Source organism: Odocoileus virginianus, chromosome 29 (genome assembly GCF_023699985.2).
Source record: "Odocoileus virginianus isolate 20LAN1187 ecotype Illinois chromosome 29, Ovbor_1.2, whole genome shotgun sequence".
Lineage (NCBI taxonomy): Eukaryota > Metazoa > Chordata > Mammalia > Artiodactyla > Cervidae > Odocoileus > Odocoileus virginianus.
The window spans coordinates 13,840,981-13,860,784 of NC_069702.1; the positions used below are offsets into that span (position 1 = coordinate 13,840,981).

At 51.5% G+C, this 19,804-nt stretch overlaps 1 protein-coding gene across 3 annotated transcripts in view; it reads right to left on the reverse strand.

Annotated features, from left to right (window-relative positions):
• PPP2R2C (protein phosphatase 2 regulatory subunit Bgamma) overlaps positions 1–19,804 on the reverse strand; it is a 161,740-nt gene that overhangs the window by 35,306 nt on the left and 106,630 nt on the right. For all 3 annotated transcript variants that reach the window (XM_070458148.1, XM_070458149.1, XM_070458147.1), the window contains exons 4-5: positions 16,757–16,869; positions 11,263–11,440 (exon numbers count right to left, since the gene is read on the reverse strand). In XM_070458148.1, coding sequence (XP_070314249.1) covers positions 11,263–11,440; positions 16,757–16,869 — 291 coding nt within the window. The remainder of the gene's footprint in view (positions 1–11,262; positions 11,441–16,756; positions 16,870–19,804) is intronic.

The following is a 19,804-nucleotide window of genomic DNA, read 5'->3' on the forward strand; positions in this document are numbered from 1 at the left end:
CCACAGAAGCCAATTTTTCAGTTACAAGATTTCTTATGAAAAATCATTGTTTCTCCTATAATTAGGATGATGCACGTGATGTGGTGAGGACAGGGCCTGGTGTGGAGTAGGTGCTTTGTAAGTGAACTAGTAAGAAGGAACATGCCCTAACACTGCAGGCAAGAGTGGAACTGGCCGCCAGGGAGCCTGGATTCCACACTCAAATCTGCCTTTAATCCATGTGGAGACTCCCTTGGGCCAGTCACTCAGCTTCTCTGGACCAGTGTGGGCGGAGGCTCCAGGAGCAGGAGAGGAAAGGCCCAGCTGTGGGAGTGTGGGCGGGTGGGCAGGAGCGGGGCCTGGGAAGTTGGCACTGCTTCTAGCAGCTGCCTGGCTCCAGCCCCTTTTCCTTCGGTGCTTGTGTGAACAAGCCCAAGTGCAACCCCCCACACCACGGTCAGCAGACAATTTCTGTAAAGGGCCAGAGAGGAAATATTTCAGGCTTGGCAGGCCATAAGAACTCCTCCTGCTACCCAACTCTGCTTCTGTGATGCAAAAACAGCCACAGATAATATGTAAATGAATGGGCGTGGCAGTGTGCCCATCAAGCTTTATAAAATTCTCGCGCCCACCTCTCCCCACTGGGCTACTCTTTGCGGACCCGGGGTTTAGAACAGGAGCTGCAATCTTGCTGTTGTAACAGAAGCCTTCCTTTATTGCCAGTTTGTAAAATGCCTGGAGGTCAATAAAGCTCAGAATCAAGGGTTTATTTCATCCCAGAGTGAAGTCTGTGGTTCTTCTCGCCAAGGACACAGGAATGTAATTCAGGTGGGTCTTCTGCAGAGTCATCAAGTTTGCAGAGATTTTTATAGAAACACCTTCATCTCTTGCTGCCAAGGGCATCTCCTGATGTCCTGAAACCCGCGGGTAGACAGACACATGTACCTGGCACCTTGGCTGATCATTAGTCTGAAGCTACACCACTGCGTGGAATCTCACTTGGAGGGTCCTGAAACATCGGACAGAAGGTGGCTGTGCTTCTGTGGCCGACATTCCTCTGAGCTGCAGCTCTCTGAACCTCGGTCTCCCTTACCCGTCCCAGGATCACAGACACAGGTGCTGTCACTCATTCCCCGGGCAGATCTCTGCTCACCATAAAATAAGTCCGGCAACGTGAAATGAATAAATGTCATTGGTTCATTTCAGGGAGGAGCTCCAACAAGAAACGGGTATGGAAATGGGCATCCATGGATGCCCAGGAATCACACAAGTATCAACTAATGTCGTGAAAGGCTTTAGTGGCTATGCTGTGACAAGTGATTCTGAATAATTAAGCCTGGAGACACTGTCAGACACTTGGAGAGTTGGTGAGGGCAGCCCCCTGCAGGCCAGGCACCTGGACATCCCTGCAGAAGGGGACCACCCACCCTCCAATCCCATGAAGGAGGAGAGGGAAGCAAGGGCAGGGAGGTGACTGGCCCAGGGCCAGGGGTAGAAGCAGAGCAAGGATGAATCTTGGCTTCCTAACTTCCAGCCTTCTTAACTGTTGCTCCCACTGCCCGCTCTGTTCCAGAGTGATTGTACCTCCACATACCGTGGAGTTCTCCCATGGGGTCAGCACCCCCAAAGATTCTGCTGTTAGGGCTTGCTGGACTGGCTGCGTCCTGGGCAAGCTGGATGTTGAAAGTGGGCAAGGGCTCCATGATGAGAAGGATGGAGCTTTGGGCTCCATTGACTGAACACAGCAAAGCATGGTTTATTCAGATGTCCTTGTAGAAGCACGCTTTCAGGAAGGGGAGGCTGTTACCATGGTGACCAAGCAGGAGTAAGGATGGAGGCAGCTCTGCCAAGGGTCACACCACAAAAGGCCTCCCACACACGCTCCCCAAGGATGCTGGCATGGAGGGGCCTGGAAGGCCTCCTGCATGTGGAGGCAGTCTCACTGGGGCATGGCCAGCAAAGCTGCTTTTTTTCAGCAAATTTTCTCCAAAAGATGACTTGGCTACAAGCACGAGGTATGGGCACTCCACTAACCGAGTGAGATTCTATAGGAGGTTCCTGGTGATCTGTGTCTCTGTATCAGTTTGCTTGGGTCGCCATAGTGAAATGCCACAATTGGGTGACTTAAACAGTAGAAAATTATTCTCTCACGGTGTGGAGCCTGGAAGTTCAAGATTAAGGTGTTAGCAGCGTTGGTTCCTTCTGAGGCCTCTGTCCTGAGCTTATGGATAGCTGTCTTCTCCCTGTGTCCTCACATGATCATCCCCTCTGTGTGTGTCTGTGTGCCAATCTCCTCTTCTTATAAAGACACCAGTCACATTGGATTGGGACCCACCCTAGTGACCTCATTTAATTAATCACCTCTTTAAAGACCCATTTCCAGATATAGTCATATCCTGAGGCACTGGGGGATAGAGCTTCAATATACAGCTTTTTTGTGTGGGGGGGGGGCACAAAATTCAGCCCATAACAGCCTCCTTATCTTCTCTGCTCAGAATCTCATGAGCTTTGATGGAGCAATCTCACTCTGAGAAAATGCTGGGGCCACATACGGCCATGAAAGAGGAGGCATTCTGAGTAACTGCTCACTGTGCAAGCTCATTGAAACCCTGGAGTGTTTTCTCTTTGTGATGAGCAGTTTGCACATCTCTACCATAGGCCAGCTTATGGGATTCCCAAATGCTTAGACAGGCAAGAAAGCTCTGACTTCTGAGTCACAAAAACCAGGGCTAGACAGTCCAGGCCTCATCAAATAACAGCTGTGTGATCTCTGAAAAACTTCTCAGCCTCTCTGTGACCTGCTTGTCTGCAAAACTCTGTAGAATGAGTGGATACTATCTGCTTTGCATGGCTATAGTGAAGAGTTTAGGGAGATGACATCTCCTTCATCAAGGAGATAAGGACCTAGCACATGGCTGGTACTTTGAGCAACAATTAAAGGTACTTAGAATCAGTGGAGTTCTCTTCTTCTGAAACAGACATGAAACTAACCAGGTTGCAAATGGTATGATGTTCGCTGCACCCTAGAAGGACAGTGAGGGTTCACGCTGGATTACATGCCTGGGTTTGCATCCAACTCAGGGTTGGGAGGGGAAACCCAAGGTGGGACACAGCTGGGATGCACACCTAGGTGGCTCCCTTCCATGGCACCGAGAAGGGGCAAACCAGATCCTGTCTTGACCTTTCAGGGCTCCTAGCCAGGCAGTGAAACCAGATACCAGCCCCATGATGGATGCTCCAGGAGATACATAAAGGGCACCTGTGATGAGATTTGTAACAATGCCCTGAGCTGGTCTGGAGAGTCAGGGAAGGGTCCTTTGAGGCAAAGGCATTCAGCTGAGGCCAGAGTGTGAGTAGGAGTTATCCAGGCAGAGGGTCGGGCTGGCAGAAGTGTCCCAGGTGAGAGGGAAGTATAAGGGTGAAGAGTTGGGAGAGGGCAGGTTGCTTGAGCCCTAAGAGGGAGACAGAGAGGATGGGTGACAGGGTTCTAGCCTGGGGTCAAAGTGGAGGTTAATCAGGAATGTGTTACACAAGTGCCATGGAGGCCTTTCAGGAAGGGGCAGGAAGCATGATACAGTTGTATGTCCCACCACCCAAAGGAAATGTTAGAAACATCATACAGCTGCCAAAGCCCATGCATCTGGTCACCTATGTAATGAATTAATCCCCACTCTGCCCTGCAACAGTGTGAAAAGCACCTTAGGATCTAAAACGAGAGCCTGAAACGACTGAATGGATGGAAATGAAAAGGCAATCTGAGTGACCAGGGCCAGGAGGAGCCATGGGAAAGTGTCCCACTTCTCAGAACTCATCTCCACAGCTGCATAGTGGAATGACAGCATGACCTACGCGAGCTGCCATGAGGATAAAGGGTAGCAAGTGCAGTGCGTTCAGCTCAGTGCCTGCAAGAAAAATGTGCAATAACATGGCTGTCACGGAGACTGTTAATATCATGACTGAGAAGCAGTGTGGCATGATGGTGACGTGCACAGTCCTGTGTCCAGACGCCCCAAGTCTGAATCCCACCCACTTGCCAGCTGGGTGACTCTGGGCAGATTGCCTGACCTTTCTGTGGCTTAGTTGTTCTTGTTCAGTATTTAAGTCATGTCTGACTCTGCAACCCCATGGACTGTAGCCCACCAGGCTCCTCTGTCCATGGCAATTTCCTCCCCTGTAAAGGGGAGTTGTTAATCATGCCTACTCCACAGTGATGTGGGAGAATTAAGTAGGTGAATGTGTGCACAGTGATTGGGCACTGCCTGGCACAGAGTGAATCCTCAGGAAGAGGTGAAGGTGGTGTGCGAGGTGGTGAGGGTGATAATGGGAGGCAGCCCTGGCTCCTATGGAGTCAGCACCATGGACAGCGTGCATACGCCATCCACCGGGGTGGAAACTGACAAATCCCCTGGCCTTGCTGAGCCCCCGAAGCAATGGTGCTGATAACAGTTTAACTGTGTTTTCTGGGTGGAAAGCCGACCTGGGGGATTCAGACTCGGGGCATTTCTGTGTAGACACACCCCACTTTCCTTTCCTGTGGCAGGATGACAAGAGGCAGCCTGTAAGGTTCTTAACAGTGGTCATGGGCCTACAGCACATCAGGCTCCATGTTCACCAACCATTCTGCTATCACAGCCCCCGGCACAGAAGGCACATCCTATCAAATGGAAGAGAAAAGCGAGGCTCAGAAAGCCAGAGTGACAGGCAGTGTCACTGGGCAAGGGCGTGTTGAAGGCAGGGTTGAACCCCAGGCTTTAGGGTTTCTGCATGGGGAGGAGCCGTGCTCGGTCCCCTCCCTGGCTCTCTGTGTGGAGAACAAGCCCAGCCCACAGGTGGCTGGGTGCTGACTAAGAATTTGGATTTGCTTCACCATCCAGCCGAGCTTCAGCACCTGCTCCATACATGAGAATTAGAAATTTGTTCCAGGCTGTGGCTTGGTGTGGTGCCAGCTTCCACCATGAGAGATCACTCAGGGGGGAGAAAAATCAATTGTACCATCTATACAAGTCTCTGGGTACTAAAAATAAAGCTGGGGTCTGTCAGCTGAGGCCTCCTGTGCAATTTGTTACCTCTAAGATGTTTCAGACTCAAGAAAAATCACCCATCACTGCCTAAGAGCCTCAAAATATTGGTATTAAAGGACATGAGAGGTTGTTTAAACAGATGTGGTGATGGCACTGGGGAAAAGGGGCTTCAATTATTCCAGAAGATGCAGGGATGTTATGAAAAGCAGCCTTAAGTAATTGAGGAGCCTAAGGAGTGGTCTAATGGGGCTTTAATGTCAGCCAACTGCCAGACCCCTTTATGTGAATGATCCCCTTTATTCCTTACAAATATCCACATGATAAGGAATTTGGCCCATTTTGCAATAGCTGAAATTGATGGCAAAGGAGATAAGGCAGTGAATCTGAGCCCAATTCTGCCAGACCCCAGTGCCCAACTGCTTCTCTTTAGTGTCTGGGGTCCCAGAGCCCCCACGCTGGAGCCCAGACTTACAAGGAGGCATCTACATCTGAAGACGTGTGAACTGTGGAAACTGGGAACTTCCTCCCTCCAAAATCACCACCTGCAACCATTCATAAGCCCTTACCATGTGCCAGGCCCTGCATTATGTGTGGGGACACAGAGAGGGCTCAGCCTGGGTTCCTAATCACAGCGGTTTCATCAGAAAATAGATGAGATGTTCCTACTGACAGATGACAAAAGCCCAGTGTGACCTGGGAGTGTGGGCCCAGAGGGGCTCGGAGCAGCCTGAGAGGGGCCGAGAGATCAGAGGAGAAGTGACCAGGCAAAGAGGGCTGTGAGTGATGCTTGTGGGCAAACAGGAGTCAACCAGGTGACTGGAGGGAGAAAGGATGATCCAGAGAAAGAACAGGGAAGGCTGAGCACTGCCCGCATCCACCGACAGGAAGGGGAACCCAATGACCCGAAGGTGTGGGGAAGCCTGATACACGAGACCCAGGGGAGGTGAGGGGTGGAGGGTGGTGTTGAGGGTAACCAAGAGCTGCAGGGCACTGTGGGGGGGATTTGGACATTCTCCAGAAGCTGACAGTTTTACCAGGAGATGGCTTTGCCACTGAGAGCTTTCCCAAGAGGACTGATGTGGTCAGACCAGAGGTGGTGATGAACCGTTCTCGCTGGGCATGCGGGCAAGGTGGAATTCAGGCAACAGTCCAAGAAGGTATGGTGCACTGAGCTGAGCCTTGTTCAGGGTGAGCAGGGCCGGATTCCAGAGTCATTGGGGGAGAATAGAAGGGGCCTGGCACTTCTTTCCATGTTGTGGGTGGAGAGGGGAAGGAGGCTGGGGCTTTGGTGACAGATGAAGGCGCAGCACCCTGTATGTGCCTGGCACACGGCGGAGGCTCAGGAAGTGCCAGCCTCCCCTCCCTCTGTTCAGAGCATCCAATTCTAGAATTACAAGAGGAAAGGTCCTCTGAATCCACTCTATCACTATTCTTACTGGTCAAAATAATGCCCACTTTTTCTCTTTTATTAAAAAGATTTTCTTCTCCCTTAAAACCTTTGCTAAAAATCAATTCTACCTAAGTAGAAAGTGTTAAGAACCAGACTCCCAGTGCAGGAGACATAAGAGATGTGGGTTCGATCCCAAGATCAGGAAGATCCCCTGGAGGAGGAAATAGCAACCCACTCCAGTATTCTTGCTTGGAGAATCCCATGGACAGAGGAGCCTGGCGGGCTACAGTCCATGGGGTCACAAAGGGTTGGACGTGACTGAAGTGCCTTAGCATGCAGGCACAGAAAGTGTTACTGTTTGGACACAAGGAGATGGTAACACAGCAGAAAGCTCCCAGTGGCCTGGGGGACCGAACAGCAGCATCAGAGCAAATCAAGACCCTGAAGGGTAAGAGTTAAAGGAATGTGAACCCCCAGGTCCCGAGTCCGCCAGGAAGTACTCGTTCAAAAGGTGTTTCAAAATTCAGAGCAATTCCCCAGCTCAGCATGGAGTCACAGCAGCTTTTCTGGCCTCCTCCTATGTTGGAAATGAAACGCCTTTTCTAATTACTCAGCTACTATCAGACTCATCATCACGCCTACAAGCCACAGTCCTGACACCTTTCTTGCGAGGGGGAGGCTGGATGCCACAGGACGGTGCCAGGCCTCTCTGCTCGGGGTCCCTGTGTCTCATCATTCTGGTAGCGAAGCAGCAGCAAGCCATGGGGAGTACCCTGTGCGACCTGGGTCCCTGATGAGCTGATCTAATCAAGGGACGTTTCAACAGCCACCACATGCCCTGGAGATTCCACTCAGCTCCTTCTGGCTGCCTAATTGGTACTTAGGTCCTACAGACAAGGGTTGCCTTGAGCCCGGCCCTGGCATCACCAACATGCTAAAATGCTCATACTCCCCCAAGGGCCAAAACACTTGTACATTTGGATCAACTAACAATTCATTTTCACAAAATTAGGGTCTATGCACAGGATCTGCAGCCAAGGAAGTCTCTCTGGGCACCCATGGGGACCCCCAATCCACTGAAGCTCCAGCCATCACCTCCTCCCCTGGCTGAGATTCTGGGACCAACCATTATTTTCACTCTCTTGCCTATACCATCAGCCCCACGTATGCATCTTCATTTTGCAAACACACCACCCTGGCTCCCTCTCCATCCACTCTGCATCTGCCGACATGAAGGAAAACTGAGCTGGAGAAAAACTCACACTGCCATGCTTGCTGGTCCCTCTCATTCCTCACAGCACTTACCACCTGCTCATGTACTGGATATTTGCTTGTTTATTGTATTAACGGTTTATCAACATTAAATTATATGTCCATTCCAGGGGGACATGGATCTTTATCTCCCTAATTTGAGCAATGGGTACAGAGCCTAGCCTATACGTTTATTTTTTGGGGGGCTCCAAAATCCCTGCAGATGGTGACTGCAGTCAGGAAATTAAAAGACCCTTGCTCCTTGGAAGAAAAGCTATGACAAACCTAGATAGCATATTAAAAAGCAGAGACATCACTTTGCCAACAACGGTCTGTCTAGTCAAAGCTATGGTTTTTCCAGTGGTCATGTATGGATGTTGGACCGTAAAGAAGGCTGAGTGCTGAAGAATCAATGCTTTCAAATTGCGGTGCTGGAGAAGACTTTTTTTTTTTTTTGGAGAAGACTCTTGAGAGTCTCTCGGACCGCAAGGAGATCAAACCATCAATCCAAAAGGAAATCAACCTGGAAAATTCACTGGAAGGACTGATGCTGAAGCTAAAGCTCCAATACTTTGGCCACCTGGTGGGAAGAGCCAACTCACTGGAAAAGACCCTGATGCTGGGAAAGATTGAGGGCAGGAGGAGAAGGGGACAACAGAGGATGAGATGGTTGGATGGCATCACCAACTCAATGGATATGAATTTGAGTAAATTCCGGGAGATGGTGATGGACAAGGAGGCCTTGTATGCTACAGATTCATGGGGTCGCAAAGAGCCAGACACAACTGAGCGACTGAACAACAACAACACAGGGCCTAGCACACAGTAGGGGCTCAATAAGTGTACCAGTGAATGGCATGCTCTCCAATGAGTGGACAGGGCACAGAAAGCTGGCAGTAATGACTGGGCAGGTCTGCCTGTGGGCCTGGGATGGATCAGTCCTCTTTTCTTAATAACAACTAACATGTCCTGTGGCCACCTTGGTCCAAAAGACAGTTCTGACACAGGCCCATATCTACAAATATCATTTTGACTATCGATCTATCTCACGGCTTCTTGCCCACGGCCACACTCTACCCTACCCAGGTCCGTGTCTCCCTTGTCTACTCAGTTTCCTGGCTTCCAGACTTATCTGCTAGAATCCAGTCCATCCACAACATACACCCACAGCCTCAGGGACCCCTCTGAAAGCTGACTAATATTAATGCCCTGCTTGAAGTGAAAAGTGATGTGAAAGTGTTAGTCGCTCAGTTGTGTCTGACTCCTTGTGACCCCATGGACTGTAGCCTACCAGGTTCCTCTGTTCATGGGATTCTCCAGGCAAGAATACTGGAGTGGGTTGCCATTCCCTTCTCCAGGGGATCCTTCTGATCCAGGGATCAAACCCAGGTCTCCTGCATTGCAGGTGGATTCTTTACCACCTGAGCCACCAGGGAAGCCCATTCCTCTCCTTAGGGTACATCAGTAGCTTATTATAACCTGACAGCAGTTAGGAGGTGGACGGTTTTCAGAACATAGATCCAGACACCAAGCAAGGCTTTCAGTTACTTTCCAGTCTTTTTGCTGAGTGAGGGAGAAGGTATCTATTTGTGCAATCATATCTCTAACACCTGATGAGGAAACACTTCTTCATCCCCACGTCCGACAGAAAGAACCAGCCTCATCTAACACGCACATTTATAAAGTCTGCACATGTGACTATTTAACTCAAAGTATGTATCCTTTCAAACTAAATTAAATAAGAAATTCTGCTCCTCAGTCACCCTAGACACATTTTAGGTACTCCACAGGCACATGTGACTTGCAGCTACCATCCTACAAATGCAAATAGAGAACTTTTCTGTCTTCATGAAAAGATATACCAGACAGGGCGTGGGATGGATTTTATTCCCCTTGTTTTGTTTTCATGGCATTTATCTCTATGGCTCCTCTGACTTACGTGTATTGATACATTTTATTTTCATATGTGGTAGTAAAATTAATGTTCTTTTCCAAATGCACTAATTTAGGTAAAATTAAAGCTACTTAATTTAGAGAAAATTAATAAAAATGAGAAAAGAAAATGAAATAATGCACAGTGTACAGACAGAGTCACAGTTGCAAAAGGGGTTTGCGAATGACCAATGTTTGGAGACAGGGGTCCCCGGGAGGATGTCCCCTACTCACACCATCACCCAGGCCTGATGCAGCTGCCCTGACCTCCCACTTTCCTGTTTCATCATGCACACCTACACCCCCCCGCCGCCACCATCCACCCTGGACCCTTCAGCGGCCTCCTCAAGCTACTGGAAGCATCCTAACCCTGCCCCCTCCTCAGTCCTCCCTGGTAGCCCAGGCAGTGTGCAGACCTGAGTTATAAGCAAGGCTTGCATCTCTGATACCACCCAGGTCAGGGCTGTGTCCCCCAGAGGTGCCCTTGAGAAAGAAGCCGTGTTTCTTTCATTCACCCTTGTGTCCCTGGACCTCAGTATGGGGCCTGCGATGGAAGAGGAATTGATGGTTAAATGAATGAAATGAAAAACAACCCCTTACACAGCTGCAGGGCTTTGTAATTTTTAAAGGGCCTTGGCATTCACGGTGTCATCAAATCCTCACAACAGCCCAGGGAGATAGATCGGGCAGAGGTTACCATCCCCACCCTAGTCCTAGGATAAGGAAACCCGGGCTCCAGGAGGAGGAAGTCACTGTCCCAAGACTGCGGCCTGAGGGCAGGGCAAAGAGCACTGGGCCAGGCCACGGGACTCTGTCCCTGCCAGGGCGATTTCCAAGCACGCAGTTCTTCATCTATAAAATGGGCTATGATATCACTGCTACTGCTTTGTAGCTTTTATGTCCACCATGAACACCAAGTGAGGTTGTGAATGAAAAGCTACTTTGTAAACTGTAGTGTGCTGCTCAGAAAGCTGAGATCAGCCAGCCGCAGTCCCGTGAGTCCCACACCTGCCCCATTTGCAAACCCAGAGCTCCTGTGTGGTGCCTCATCTTTTTCTGCTGGGAAGCAGGTCAGGCAGGTCCGTGCCACCCATCTCAGGGGCCCCCAGTTCCTGAAGCAGCGCATGATTTTCCCCAGGAGACCACTCCTTCCCACATTCAGACACCATCCTGGGGTGGAGCTGACTCCTCTGGCACCAGGGAGGGGCCTGGCCAACCAGAGCACTGCATCCCCAACAGTAATGGGTTCAGGGGTGTCCCTGAGGCCCAATCAGAGCCCGTGGGGTACCACCGGGGAGCTTGGTGGGACAGTTCAGCAAGAGCTGTCTCTTTTCTGCTGGACTTTACTCTGGGACTGCGAGGCCTGATCTGCTGGTGGTTCAGCTCACCACCACTGTGGAGGCCTACCCAGGTCTCCATCTCCTTCTGGGTTCCCTGTGAGGCCCCAGATGATGGGGGTCACCCCTGGAGGAGGTGAAGGGTCAAAGGTAACCCTCAGTGACTGCAGTTTTAAACTTTTCATAAATAAACTCATCATGATGCCCACACTGTGAGCCAGGAGGCACCCGGCTGAAGGGGTGGAACAAAGTGGCAGCCCCCAGCCAGCTCGCTTACAACAGGCCAACTGATGCCTGACCTGGGGCGCCCAGCCCGCGGAGTCGGCAGTGGGGCCGCAGCAGGAAAGGATACTGAAGCTCCGGTCGGTGATGGCCAGGTGCCAGAGGTTGATGCGCAGGTCGTCTGCCGACATGTACGTCTCACAGTCGCTGTTGACGGAGATGGAGTTGATGTGGTAGGTGTGGCCATTGGCAAAGACCCTCCGCGGGCTCACCTCCACCATCAGGTCCATGGGCTTCAGCACCGGCACCTGTGGAAGAGGAGGGGCAGTCAGAGCTGGGAGCGGAGGGTGGGGGTGGGGGGAGGGGAAGGCAATGGGGGAGGGGTGCTGGCAGGACACATCCAGGGCCGCGTGATCAGAACGCTGGGAGTGCAGCCAGTTAGTGTCCATCCTGCGTGGGTCAGAAGTAAGCAGTGCCACGTTGCTACGTCCATCATGACAGCCCTGCAGGAACACCTACCTTCTTTGCGCTGCCTCCTGGGACTGGTTCTGAGCCTGCTGTGTGACTTTGAATAAATGGTTAGACTCTCCTGCACCCCCAATTTCCTCATTTCTAAAAGGGAAGGAGAAGATACTGTGGCAGAGCCAGATTGTCCACCAAACATTTTTGTTCCCTTATTTTGGGGGGTGGGGTGGGGGCTCCAAAATCACTGCAGATGGTTACTGAAGTCATGAAATTAAAAGACACTTGCTCCTTGGAAGAAAAGTTATGACCAACCTAGATAGTTTATTAAAAGGCAGACATTACTTTGTCAACAAAGGTCCATCTAGTCAAGGCTATGGTTTCTCCAGTGGTCACGTATGGATGTGAGAGTTGGACTATAAAGAAAGCTGAGGGCTGAAGAATTGATGCTTTTGAACTGTGGTGTTGGAGAAGACTCTTGAGAGTCCCTTGGACTGCAAGGAGATCCAACCAGTCCATCCTAAAGGACATTAGTCCTGGGTGCTCATTGGTAGGACTGATGCTGAAGCTGAAACTCCAATACTTTGGCCACCTCATGCAAAGAGCTGACTAATTGGAAAAAACCCTGATGCTGGGAAAGATTGAAGGTGGGAGGAGAAGGGGACAACAGAGGATGAGATGGATGGATGGCATCACTGACTCGATGGACATGAGTTTGAGTAAACTCTGGGAGTTGGTGATGGACAGGGAAGCTTGATATGCTGTAGTCCATGGGGTTGCAAAGAGTAGGACATGACTGAGCAACTGAACTGATACTGAACAGATCATAGGGAACTGGCTGCCCAGGCAGGGACTACATTTCCCAGCCGCCCTTGCAGCTGGGTGTGGCCACATGACTGTTCTGACCAATGGGGTGTGAATACAGTGATGCCGGGCCCTAGGGGGCCAAGACAGTTAGGAGGCCGCTGTACCTTCTCTTTCCCTTTCCCCTTCCATAGCCGGAAGGTGAGGGTCCAAGCTTTAGGGATGGAGGCACAGAGGATGGAAGGTGTCCCTGTAGGAAAGTGGTGTGCCATCCAGCATGCCCAACCAGAGCGTTCCATGAGTGAGAAATACATTTCTGTGAGCTCTGCCCTGGAATGCTGCGGCTGTAATAGCTGCCGGTGTTGGTGGAACAGGTACGAACTCCCGGAGACAGCGTCAGATAGCATGCCTTTGCTTCCCTCCATGCTCTCTGCCTGGAATGCTCATCCCCTTGGGACACCTGTACATGCTAAGTCACTTCAGTGGTGTCCGACTTTTTGCGACCCTATGGGCTTTAGCCCACCAGGCTCCCCAGTCCATGGGATTCTCCTGCTGCTGCTAAGTCACTTCAGTCGTGTCTGACTCTGTGCAACCCCATAGACGGCAGCCCACCAGGCTCCCTGTCCCTGGGATTCTCCAGGCAAGAACACTCCTAGTGAACCCCAAATCCTCTTGCAAGTTCTGGAGTTTATAGCCCCTTGGATGTGCAGCCTGCCTGCTGGGATGTCACACCCTTGCTCACCCCTAGAATGCTGCACACACCACACCATTCTCAGGGCTCTGGGCGTGCACTGCGGGGTGTTTTGAGCAGGACTACCAGTTCCAGTAAACTGTGAGGTCTTCAAGGCCTGGCCCAGACCCGATGTCCAGGAATTGGACATTGCCATCCCCACATCACTGATAAGAAAACTAGATGCCAAGATGAACCAGACTTCCTAAGCCACGGAGGAAGAAAATAACAGAGCCAGGACAAGAAGTCAGGTGTGACTGCCCCCGAGGGTATCACTGTGCAAAGGTGTAGACCTGAATCCTGACTGCCGCTTCAGCCCTGCCCAGCCGCTTACTCATGTCATGTCCATGGCAGATTTCACTTCTCCAGGCCTCACTTTCCTCATCTGTAACCAGGGTGATGCCAGTGCCTGCTCAGGGCATCCAGGAATTAATGCAGCTCAAGTGTGCCTGGCACATCACTCAGTACACAGTGCCGTCCTCCCCCTTCCTCGGGGGGTGACCAGGGGTGGCCAGGGCTCACACAGCCACGGTTTCCAGAGTGGGCCCTGGGCAGTTGGGGGGTGCTGTAGGGGTGATGGAAATTGTGTCCGAGAGAGAGGCAGTGAGGCCAGCCTTGGAGTGAGAAACACAGGAGATTTGAGTGAAGGGCAATGCAGACCTTTGACAGCTAACTGCAGGGTTTCCAATCCCTGGGAGAAAGCACCAGGTATTAATGAAAAGGCATGACTCCAATCAGAAGTGGGAGGGGTCAGGCGATGGGGGGCCCGCTGCTTGCATTCACATGGGAGAGACGACAATAGGCAGAGTGTGTGTGTATGTGTGTGTGGAGGTGGTTTCAGGTAGCAGTGGGTGCTCCAAAGAAAAATAAAAACAGGTGAGGGGACAGGGTGACAGGGTAGAAGGGGCTGATGCCAGGCTGGAAGGGTGACCAGGAAGCGATGTGTGGGATTGGGTTAAGACACGCTGTGGGGATTGAACTTGGGCTGATGTGGGACCCAAGAGAATCTCCTTGGCCCAGGGGACCTTCTCCAACCCCGCCTACTCTTGAACTGGGCCTGGGGCTCCCTGGGGCTCCCACAGCCTGTAATCCCTCATCCCAGCAACAGTGCTTCCCCTTGACAACCTCAGAATAGGTCACCCAGTGCTCCAGCCAGACACTACCACCCTCAGACCAAATTTCAAAGTTGTGAAGTAAAGAAAGGAGAAGAAGAGGGAAGAGATACCTGCTGTGAAGGTCTGAAGGTTTCATGAATAAAACTTTCCCCCCTACCCCTACCCTGGCAGAGGGACAGACTAGTCAAGATGAGGGGCAGGAAGACAGACACAAGATCAGTAAGGACAAAGTAGTGTGGGACACACAAGGTCAGAGTGGCCAGAAAAGGCTAAGGATTCATCTGGCTTGTATAGAGAAGGTTTTACAGAGGTGGGGGCTAATAGGGCTTTAAAGGATGAATAGGAGTTCGCCAAATAGGGTAGAGAAAGGCCTCTCTGTGTGTTCCTGTGTCACAGAGCTGACCTCCGGCATGGGGGTGACTGCATGTCTATTTCCTTGGGAGGCTGGGTACACTTTGAGGATAGGCACTCAGTCTCACGTTGCTTAGCTCTGGGACCCCGGAGCACAGGGCTTAGCACAGCGCAGGTCCTCAGTAAACAGTGGCTGCCTCCAGCATGAACGGTCCAGGTTAGGTACAGGGTTGGGAGACTTGGGTGAAATGGGGAGGAGACAAGGTGAGGGGCCAGATAAGGAGAGACCCAGGCACCCAGTTCTTTCCCTTTTTCTTCTCCTCCAGCCTTAGTTTACACTTAAGTGCCAGTTTGGGATGTGTGTGATATACAGAGAAAAATCTCAGACCCTGGGAGGGAAATAAACAAGATTCCCATGGGCCACTGGCTTCGCCACAAATGCCAGGCCAATCAAGAGGTGATAATTGCATCCTCCCACCAGATGAAGCCCTCGTAAACTTTCTTGGGGTTGGGAGGTGAGGGGGGCAGGGGACACCCTCACTCCCGTTATTCAACATCGAAGCTAATTGGCTTTCCCCGTTTCTCAGAATTTATGTGTGCAATTTGCCAATCATTTAGAGGCCAGCATGTTTAAACATTTATTCCTCCTTCTGGGGACAATGTTGATTACCATTTCATATTTATGAATCCGCTGAGTGGGCAGCTGCTAAGTCATGGCAGAAAAAACGGGTCAGCATCTCCAGTTTGCTGGTGAGGAAACTGAGGCACGGAGCTGGGGAGTGCCCACGGCCACCGGAGCAGTGGTGGGTAGCACCACCCTGGCACCAGGCTGTACCACTGCCTCTCAGAGCATCACACACGCAGAGGGACGGTAAGAACCCAGGGAGAAAGCATTCTGTGAGATGTGAACTCATCTCAGATCGGCTGAGGAGAGCAGTCCCCTCCTGATGCTGAACCTCACCCAGTCTTGGGGCTCTGAGGTCCACTCCCTGAGCAGGACCTGCCCCGGACTTAGACCAGATCTGAACTCAGGTCCTTCACTACATGGCCAGGCACACAGCAGGTGCTCAATAAGTATGACTGAATGAATGCATCTGGCATCACTTCCAGCAAACACATGGGTGACTGAAAGCGTCCACTCTGTTCCTGGCGCAGTTCTGGAGGTCAGGGAGGGACAAGGTGGCCTACGTGTGCTTCCCGCAGGAAGCCGATAACCATGCCTGTGACTCTGCCATAAGGCAGGGACCTCACTTCACTTTCATGGAGGAGACTGCGATGCCGACTCTGGAACCAGACTTCCCTGGGTTTGGATCCAGCTCTCGGTTTGCTCATCTGTAAAATGGGGATGACAATCATGTACCCACTCTACAGGATTTTGCTGAGGATTGAATGAGTTTTTATAGCCAGAGTGCTTGGGAGACACACGCTCGCCATGAAGTGTTTGTTCTTGTTCCAGATGGGGAATCAGAGGCCCATGGAGGCTGAGAGCCCTGCCCAGGGTCACCCCAGCAGGAGGCGGCGGAGGCAGGACTTCAAACCAGGTCCTGTGACTCCAGAACTCTTTCATATCTCACAGCCTCTCTGCTGGAGAAAGATGAGTCCTTTTGCTTTTAGTCAAGTTGGGAGCAAGAGTTTGCCTTCGCATGGCTCTACCACCTAACCTTCCTGGCTGCTCTCACGTCAACGGCAATGTTTGCATTGATCCTTTGTAAAGACTGCAAGAATCGCAGGTTCCAGGTGCACTCTGCCCCTTGGCAAAGGGCTTGGAACCTGCAAAGCTCTGCTCATGGGTTCTCCCGGCTCTGCCCCTTGCTCTGCTGAGTGGCTCTGGGTGAGTTGCTGCCTGTGTCTGGGCCTCTGTTTCCCTCTCTGGATAATAAGGAATTAGAGGACGTGCTCTCCACCTCGGGTGAAACTGAAGAATACTTCCTGGAGATGCATCACCTCCCCTTATCATCACATGACTTCTAGAAGAAAGATGATCTTTGCTGGGGAGGAAACCAAGGACACCCAGCAAGTGAGCAGCCCAGCTTAGGTTCGGGATAGGAACCTGACAGTGATTTAGACATCAAAGGCCCTTCCAGTCCTGAGATCCTCACTGTGTAATAAACAAAGCACAGACAGCTCCCTGCTGCGGGAACCCACCGTGTGCAACATCTTACCTGTAGCGACGTCACCGTGGACAGGTCCTTAAGCTTCCCCTCCTCGTCTTTCAGGTTATAACCCTCGGGTCTCTTATCGCGTTCAGTAATCTTCCATAGTTTGATAGTTTTATCTTTAAAAACAGAACAAAGTGAAACAGGACACATGATGAGCACCAGCATGAGGACCCACTGTGCCCACTAGATAAGGATGCATCAACCCACAAGTGACTGATCCTTATCCTGTTCTTGGATCTATTGTCATTGTTGTTTAGTGGCTAAGTTGAGTTTGACTCTTTTGCGACCCCAGGGACTGCAGGCTGCCAGGCTTCTCTGTCCATGGGATTGTCGTGGCAAGAACACTGGAATGGGTTGTCATTTCCTTCTCCGGGGGATCTTCCTGACTCAGGGCTGAACTTGCGTCTCCTGCATTGGCAGATGGATTCATTACTGCCGAACCACCTGGGACGCCCTCTTGTACATGTAGGCTCTTTCTAATTTAACTCCTTCTCTAAACTGATGCAACAAACATCTTTGCTAAGGGGACATTTGTAACCATGCTCTAGTTCCTCACAATTGATCACAAAGGTGATAATGCTGGGTCAGAGGGCATGGCCCTTTCAAGAGCAGTTATCAGTCTCTCAACTGATTTCCACAAAGACCATCCTAATGAAGCTTCCTGCTCTTTACCCTTCATGGGCAGACCAAAGAGGGTAAGTGGTTTCCTATTTCTGAGCGGCCTCTCACCCATCCAGACACTCAGCTCTCCTGAAGCCTCACTTCTCTGGGATCCTGCCAAGAACATCAAAAGAGTTGTCTTCACTAGCAGTGATGTTTCATGGTCGGCATCAATGTGGCTAAGCCACACTACCTAGATATGTGGTCAAACATGTGGCTGTTGCCCTGAAAGTATTTCTAAGATGAGGTTAACATTTAAATCCATAGAGTAAATTATCCTCCACAGTGTGGGTGGGCCTCCTCCAATCAGGTGAAGGCTTTAGCAGAAAACAAAACAAAACAAACCAAGGCCCTGGGAGGAAGAGGAAGCTCTGCCAGCAGACGGCCTTCAGATCTGAGCTGCACCATCAGCTCTTCCCTGGTCTCCAGCCCACCCGGCAGACTGGGGACCTGCCCGCCCCCACAGACATGTGCACCAATTCCTGAAGATAAACCTCTCCTTACATATATAGGGGCTTCTCTGGTAGCTCAGATGGTAAAGAATCTGCCTGCAATGGAGGACACCTGGGTTTGATCCCTGCGTCAGGAAGATCCCCTGGAGAAGGAAATGGCAACCCACTCCAGTATTCTTGCCTGGGGACTTTCATGGACAGAGAAGCCTGGTGGGCTACAGTCCATGGGATCGCAAAGAGTAGGGCACAACTGAGCAAATAACACCATATATCTATATGTGTGTCTACATCTATATCCATATCTCTGTCTATACTCACACACACACACACACACACACACACACACACATTCATCCTATTGGTTCTGTTTCTCCAAGAACCCTGACACGTACGGCAGCCCAAATAATCGTTCCTGTGTTCATGAGAAGCCAGGGGAGAAAACTGGTATCAGTTAAACACTTGACAGGTACTCAGGGATGGGCTAGGGAGGAAAGGATGAAGCTGGGATTCAGAACCATAGGCGGGACGCTTGCAGGGCAGGTGTATGAGGGAGTTCCTGGAGCTGACCTTTCCTCCAAAGAGGGGGACGAGAATGCCACTCACTGTTAAATGATATAAAAGAAAAAGCAGCACCGAAGGAGGCTCAGTTGCAGGCCCACTTCGAAGCTTGTTATGATCTGATTTCCTTTTATTCTCCCAACAACTCCACAATGCAAGAACAGCCATTGACTTTAGAAGGGGAAGCGGCAGGACCAGGGTGTGAACCACATTAGGGGCTTCTGCCCCGGGTGGCCTGTCCCAGGGGTGGGGGACCTCCCACTGCCTCTGTCCCAGAACCTGGGAAGGGCCTCTCTGGCTCTGAGACGGGGGTTTGCTGAACTTGAGCCTGTGCCAGGCACCCCTCAGGGGAAACAGACAATCAGAATGGCAGGAGCCCCAGAGAGCAAGCCTTGGGGGGTCTGCGGGAGTGGGAAGGCCCATGAGAGGGACACCTGGCTCGGCTGAGAGGTCATGGAAGGCTCAGTGGGAGGCAACACCCAGCAGAGGCCTGAGGGATGAGAAGGGGATGGGCCAGGGGGTGCAGAGAGGACCAGCGTTTGAGCACAGAGGTGGGCCGGTGGCTTGAGATTGATGGGTTCCAGGGAGGCTGTAAATGCCTCCCCAAGGAGTCTGATTCCTTCGGGGAAGAGATGACATCATCTTGCAAGACTCACCCACTCTGGAGCAGTACTGGCTGGTCTTGGGGTGCTGGGTGGGCGCCACCTCCTTCCACCCTCATTGTAACCCCAAAGGGAGCCCAGGTGACCAAACAGGATCAGAGAAGTGAGGCCACTCCGCAAGGTACCCAGGCTGGGACAGAGCCAGGCCTGTCTTAACCCCCACCCCGGGCAACTTTGAGCATGGTGAGGCGAAGGAAGATGAACAGGGGGATGTGAATGTGGGAAGTGGGGCCTCGGGCCCTGGGCCCACCACTGGGCAAGGCAAGATGGTGCCAGGAACCACACCTCCGAGTAGACCACAGTGAAGCAGGGGTCCGGCCTGGAGCCTCCTCAGGGGCCTGGCAGGGGCACGGGCCGTCTCCCAGAGGCAGACGGCGAGTGGCCAGGACACTGGTGCTCCTCCTGCACCCTCAAATGAAGACCCCCCACCATCTAGTGAGACCCTCTGCTCTGGGGTGATCTGGGATTCTGGGGGGGGGGGGGTGCAAACAAAGAGGTAAGTTTGTATCAAGTGTTTATTCCTTATCCTGACCTGGCCTCCTTCGTCCACCCCCAGATTATTCAGAGATGTTCACGGCGCTGCTATTTACAGCTGCAGAAATAAGCCCATGTCCAACCACGGGAAGAGGCTGATCAACCATATTCACTGCATGAAACTTACCCACTGCTCAAAATATTATTTTTTTTAGGAGTTCTAAAGACCTAGGAAAATGCTCACA